Source organism: Pseudorasbora parva, chromosome 14 (genome assembly GCF_024679245.1).
Source record: "Pseudorasbora parva isolate DD20220531a chromosome 14, ASM2467924v1, whole genome shotgun sequence".
NCBI classification, from domain to species: domain Eukaryota; kingdom Metazoa; phylum Chordata; class Actinopteri; order Cypriniformes; family Gobionidae; genus Pseudorasbora; species Pseudorasbora parva.
Genome location: NC_090185.1, coordinates 686,803 through 692,647, shown reverse-complemented (window position 1 = coordinate 692,647; position 5,845 = coordinate 686,803). Strand labels below are relative to the sequence as shown.

At 44.5% G+C, this 5,845-nt stretch overlaps 1 protein-coding gene across 1 annotated transcript; it reads left to right on the top strand.

The window, feature by feature from the left end:
- LOC137040776 (olfactory receptor class A-like protein 4) lies at positions 1–5,845 on the top strand. The gene is made up of 4 exons (XM_067416548.1): positions 1–234; positions 2,576–2,839; positions 3,607–3,861; positions 5,627–5,845. Exons 1-4 carry the CDS (start codon positions 1–3, stop codon positions 5,843–5,845), a joined length of 972 nt encoding a protein of 323 aa, XP_067272649.1.

Genomic DNA, 5,845 nt, shown 5'->3' with positions numbered 1-5,845 from the left:
ATGGCCCCTCAGCGCACGCTGTCCTCCGTCCTCTACATCACCTCATACGTGATTCTGGTGATGCTGGGGAATATTGGGAACACTACGGTCATCGGAGTCGTCGGAGAAAGCCTTCTTCGGGATCCGGGAGTCGTCCGGAACGCTGACCTGATCCTGGTCAACATGGCGTTCTCCAACCTGATGGTGTCGTTGGCGAGAAACTCTCTTCTGGTGGTCTCCGACATGGGCATGGAGGTACGGGACAATTATGGCGTTTGTACCACATTTAAAGCTAAGTGGTTTTTAAAGGGTTGGCAAAAAATGTGCAGTGTTCTCTCAACCTCGATTTGGTTGTTGGTTGACCTGTGAACAAACCTTGAGATGCTGATCTAAAACAGCATTTCGAATACATTTAAAAGAACCAGTGGAGAAGTCAAGACCTCCTAAACCAAGACCAAGACTTTGTGGGGTTGAGACCAAAACAAGACCAAGACTTCGTGGGGTTGAGACCAAGACTTTGTAGGATTAAGACCAAAACAAGACCAAGACTTCGTGGGGTTGAGACCAAGACTTTGTGGGATTAAGACCAAAACAAGACCAAGACTTTGTGGGGTTGAGACCAAGACCAAGACTTTGTGGGATTAAGACCAAAACAAGACCAAGACTTTGTGGGGTTGAGACCAAGACCAAGACATTGTAGGATTAAGACCAAAACAAGACCAAGACTTCGTGGGGTTGAGACCAAGACTTTGTGGGATTAAGACCAAAACAAGACCAAGACTTTGTGGGGTTGAGACCAAGACCAAGACTATGTAGGATTAAGAGGAAAACAAGACCAAGACTTTGTGGGGTTGAGACCAAGACCAAGACTTTATGGGATTAAGACCAAAACAAGACCAAGACTTTGTGGGGTTGAGACCAAGACTTTGTGGGGTTAAGACCAAAACAAGACCAAGACTTTGTGGGGTTGAGACCATGACCAAGACTTTATGGGATTAAGACCAAAACAAGACCAAGACTTTGTGGGGTTGAGACCATGACCAAGACTTTATGGGATTAAGACCAAAACAAGACCAAGACTTTGTGGGGTTGAGACCAAGACTTTGTGGGGTTAAGACCAAAACAAAACCAAGACTTTGTGGGGTTGAGACCAAGACCAAGACTTTGTGGGGTTGAGACCAAGACCAAGAGTTTTTGGGGTTGAGACCAAGACCAAGACTTTGTGGGGTTGAGACCAAGACAAAACCAAGACTTTGTGTGGTTGAGACCATGACCAAGACTTTATGGGATTAAGACCAAAACAAGACCAAGACTTTGTGGGGTTGAGACCATGACCAAGACTTTATGGGATTAAGACCAAAACAAGACCAAGACTTTGTGGGGTTGAGACCAAGACCAAGACTTTGTGGGGTTGAGACCAAGACCAAGACTTTGTGGGGTTGAGACCAAGACAAAACCAAGACTTTGTGTGGTTGAGACCATGACCAAGACTTTATGGGATTAAGACCAAAACAAGACCAAGACTTTGTGGGGTTGAGACCATGACCAAGACTTTATGGGATTAAGACCAAAACAAGACCAAGACTTTGTGGGGTTGAGACCAAGACTTTGTGGGGTTAAGACCAAAACAAAACCAAGACTTTGTGGGGTTGAGACCAAGACCAAGACTTTGTGGGGTTGAGACCAAGACCAAGAGTTTTTGGGGTTGAGACCAAGACCAAGACTTTGTGGGGTTGAGACCAAGACAAAACCAAGACTTTGTGTGGTTGAGACCAAGACTTTGTGTGGTTGAGACCAAAACAAGACCAAGGCAGGGACTCCTTAAATTAATGTAAAAGTAAGTACAATGTACTTATTGTGTTCATATTATATTGCAAAGCACTTTTGCTGATATTGAGGTGGGATACGGATAGAGTTAGGCACAGGTGTGGTGTGTGTGTGAGTTTAAGGGTAGAGTTAGGCACAGGTGTGGTGTGTGTGTGAGTTTAAGGTTAGGGTTAGGTGTAAGGGAAGTGTCAGCTGTGTAATTACAAATGTAACTACAGAAATTAATTACAGACGTAATTACATGCAGGCATTTTTTAAAATGTAAGTACAATGTAAAAACATGTATGTACACCATAAGTGCATTGTATCAAATTATTAATTACAATTTTAGTACAGAGTAGATAAGGCCACCTAATATAAAGTGGGTCCAATATTTATTTCTCCATTCTGGCCCTGAAGGAGTTTTGGTTCCTTGCCAATGTCGCCTTTAGCTTGGCTTGCTCAGTTGGGGACACCTAAATATTCAACAATATCACAGATCTGCCAACATTGTCTCTCTATGATAAATTAAAATAAGCTGATAACATCACTGTTTACTCCAGAGCGACTGTACAGACAAATCTAATTCTGTTGCATTATCTTCCTGTTAACACTGTGAAGCTGCTTTAAAATGATTGGCATTGTAAAAGCGCGATATAAGTAACTTGACTTGACCTTGATTAGCTTGCGCAGGTGTGTTTGATCAGGGTTGGAGCTTAACTCTGCAGGAGATTGGCCCTCCAGTGTAAGATCTGAGGAACCCTGATCTAGAGTTGTTCTCTCCTCACAGATTTTCCTCGATAAAAACTGGTGTCGCTTCATGATGGGCATCTGGGTTTGGCTTCGCTCTGCAAACGTTTGGTCCACGTTCTTCCTGAGCGCCTTCCACTTTCAGACACTTCGTCGTGTCGCTCCGGCCATCACGAATGTTCACGGCCACCCCGGACCCCCCCGATCCCTCATATTCGGGCTGTGCCTTGTCTGGAGCCTCAATCTGATCTACTCCATCCCGGCATTCATCTTCTCCAAGAATGGCGACGAGAACTCCACTGAGGTCAGTCTGTCTCTTTATTGGCTTAATTGAACTGCTTTTTCTTTCGTTTAAAGGGTTACTTCAGTGATTTAGCATTAAACTTTGTAGTTAAACTGGGTCACAAATGTAGTAGAAATGTGAAATTATTGTTGAATTTGGTGCCTTCTAGAATGAGAAAAGACAGATTTTTGTCTCATGGGGATGAAAGAACAACTCCCAGAATGCATTGCTTCGCTGCCCTACAAGGCCCCTCCCACAGCCACACCTACTGGATCACTTGCCCACCGCGTTCATCTTCATAAAATCAGTTCAGTTAGAGAACAGACACTACAATTAAAAACTGAATGTGTGTGTTCAATATGATGTGAGTGAGCCGAGCGAGAGTCAGGAGTCAGATTACATTCATCAGGAGAGCTGAGGTAAGTGCAGGCGTGGTAAGAGAGGTCGTTCTCAGCATGTGTTCAGTCTAGAGCATTTTCATTTCATGCCTTTGGAAGATTAACTTTAATAGGAATTAATTTGAGACGTTGAAACACTGACTTTGCTCCGCACCGCTCCGTTTCCATAAATGAGTGCGATCCCACCACCCACAGACGGGTTAAACATGTGGAGATAGCTCCTCTACTGGCTGAAGTCTTTAGACTAAATAGAGCACGATAATTCGAATATACTCCCAGGTTTCTACTGATACAAAGCCGTATGCTAAACTGCTGTTTAAGTAATTTAGCATATGGTAGCCCTTTAAGCATAAATTTAAGTAGCCCTTTAAATTTCAACCCCTCATCCAGACGCTGATGCTGGTGAGCAGCACGACTCGGCCTCTTTTGGGCTGCATTTGGGACTTCCCGTCAGCCTACAGCGGCTTGGCCTTCGCCACCTCCTCCATGGTGATCCATGAGGCCATTCCCATCTGCCTGATGAACATCACTAACCTGGGCTCGCTGCTGACGCTTTACACTCACGGACAGACCAGAAGAGCCGCCAACAAGAGTCCGGATGCTCCGGTCGTGTCCCGGATCCCTGCGGAGCGACGGGCAGCTAAAGTGAGATGAATTTCTTAACCCAACTCTTAGTATTTATTACAAAAAAACAACCAAACCAGAGTGACATTTGCATCCTTGAAGACCTTTGACAATTGCTTTCTCCTGTATTAATGCACGGATTTAAAAAAGGATACGCCCCCCAGTGCAAGATGATGTCATCAATAGTTGTGGTTTGTTTTCTCAACAGATTTAATATATATATATACACTCACCTAAAGGATTATTAGGAACACACACTAATACTGTGTTTGACCCTTTCTCCTTCAGAACTGCCTTAATTCTCCGTGGCATTGATCAACAAGCTGCTGAAAGCATTCTTTAGAAATGTTGGCCCATATTGATAGGAGAGCATCTTGCAGTTGATGGAGATTTGTGGGATGCACATCCAGGGCACGAAGCTCCCGTTCCACCACATCCCAAAGATGCTCTATTGGGCTGAGATCTGGGGACTGTGGCGGCCATTTTAGTACAGTCAACTCATTGTCATGTTCAAGAAACCAATTTGAAATGATTGGAGCTTTGTGACATGGTGCATTATCCTGCTGGAAGTAGCCATCAGAGGATGGGCACATGGTGGTCATAAAGGGATGGACATGGTCAGAAACAATGCTCAGGTAGGCCGTGGCATTTAAACGATGCCCGATTGGCACTAAGGGGCCTAAAGTGTGCCAAGAAAACATCCCCCACACCATTACACCACCACCACCAGCCTGCACAGTGGGAACAAGGCATGATGGATCCATGTTCTCATTCTGTTTACGCCAAATTCTGACTCTACCATCTGAATGTCTCAGCAGAAATCGAGACTCATCAGACCAGGCAACATTTCTCCAGTCTTCAACTGTCTAATTTTGGTGAGCTCGTGCAAATTGTCGCCTCTTTGTCCTATGTGTAGTGGAGATGAGTGGTACCCGGTGAGGTCTTCTGCTGTTGGAGCCCATCCGCCTCAAGGTTGTGTGTGTTGTGGCTTCACAAATGCTTTGCTGCATACCTCGGTTGTAACGAGTGGTTATTTCAGTCAAAGTTGCTCTTCTATCAGCTTGAATCAGTCGGCCCATTCTCCTCTGACCTCGAGCATCAACAAGGCATTTTCTCCCACAGGACTGCTGCAGACTGGATGCTCTTCCCTTTTCACACCATTCTTTGTAAACCCTAGAAATGGTTGTGTGTGTAAATCCCAGTAACTGAGCAGATTGTGAAATACTCAGACCGGCCCGTCTGGCACCAACAACCATGCCACGCTCAAAACGGCTTAAATCACCTTTCTTTCCCATTCTGACATTCAGTTTGTTTATTGGTTAACAGGTGTTCTTAATAATCCTTTAGGTGAGTGTGTGTGTGTGTATATATATATATATATATATATATATATATATATATATATATATATATATATATATATATATATTAGGGCTTTAGAATATAGATGACCTGAATGTTACATGAACGGAAAGGCCATTATGGATTTCATTGGTTCCCTCAAATCTAGTATAAAATTCCGACTGGCTGATAGGAATGTTGTCCTGCTGAGCAAGACAGTCCCAGACCCAAACTTTAATTATACCATGAGGATGTCATTTCCCGAGCTAATGATCTTCACGGATGGCCATGATCCTGTGGGAAGCGTAGTTCACTGTCCCGTGGGAGCTCATACACTGCCTGTGAACAAGTTTGAGCATGATTTTGGTTCAGGGTTAGGCATGAGTCGATCAGGCTGTTTTTAGTTCAGAACCTCAGAATGATACTCCTCTGTGTGTTTGCTCAGGTGATCCTGGCGCTCAACATCCTCTTCATTTTGTCCTGGGGGGCTAGTATCGTCTCGGTCAACTACTTCAACTATAACCGCGGATCTTCAGTGCAGTACCTGCTCATCGTGGCTCGCATCTCCAACATCACCTTCATCGCGCTTTCGCCCATCATCCTCGCCGTGGGACATCGGAAGCTGCGAGCGTTTATAAAGGCCATCCTGTCACGCTTAGTCTGA

Bases quoted from the DNA above. Each gene is read 5' to 3' on its own strand.
- LOC137040776 (XM_067416548.1), top strand. From the start codon at position 1: ATGGCCCCTCAGCGCACGCTGTCCTCCGTCCTCTACATCACCTCATAC. The intron at 235-2,575 runs GTACGGGACAAT...CTCTCCTCACAG, and splicing joins TCTCCGACATGGGCATGGAG to ATTTTCCTCGATAAAAACTG. The intron at 2,840-3,606 runs GTCAGTCTGTCT...CCCCTCATCCAG, and splicing joins GCGACGAGAACTCCACTGAG to ACGCTGATGCTGGTGAGCAG.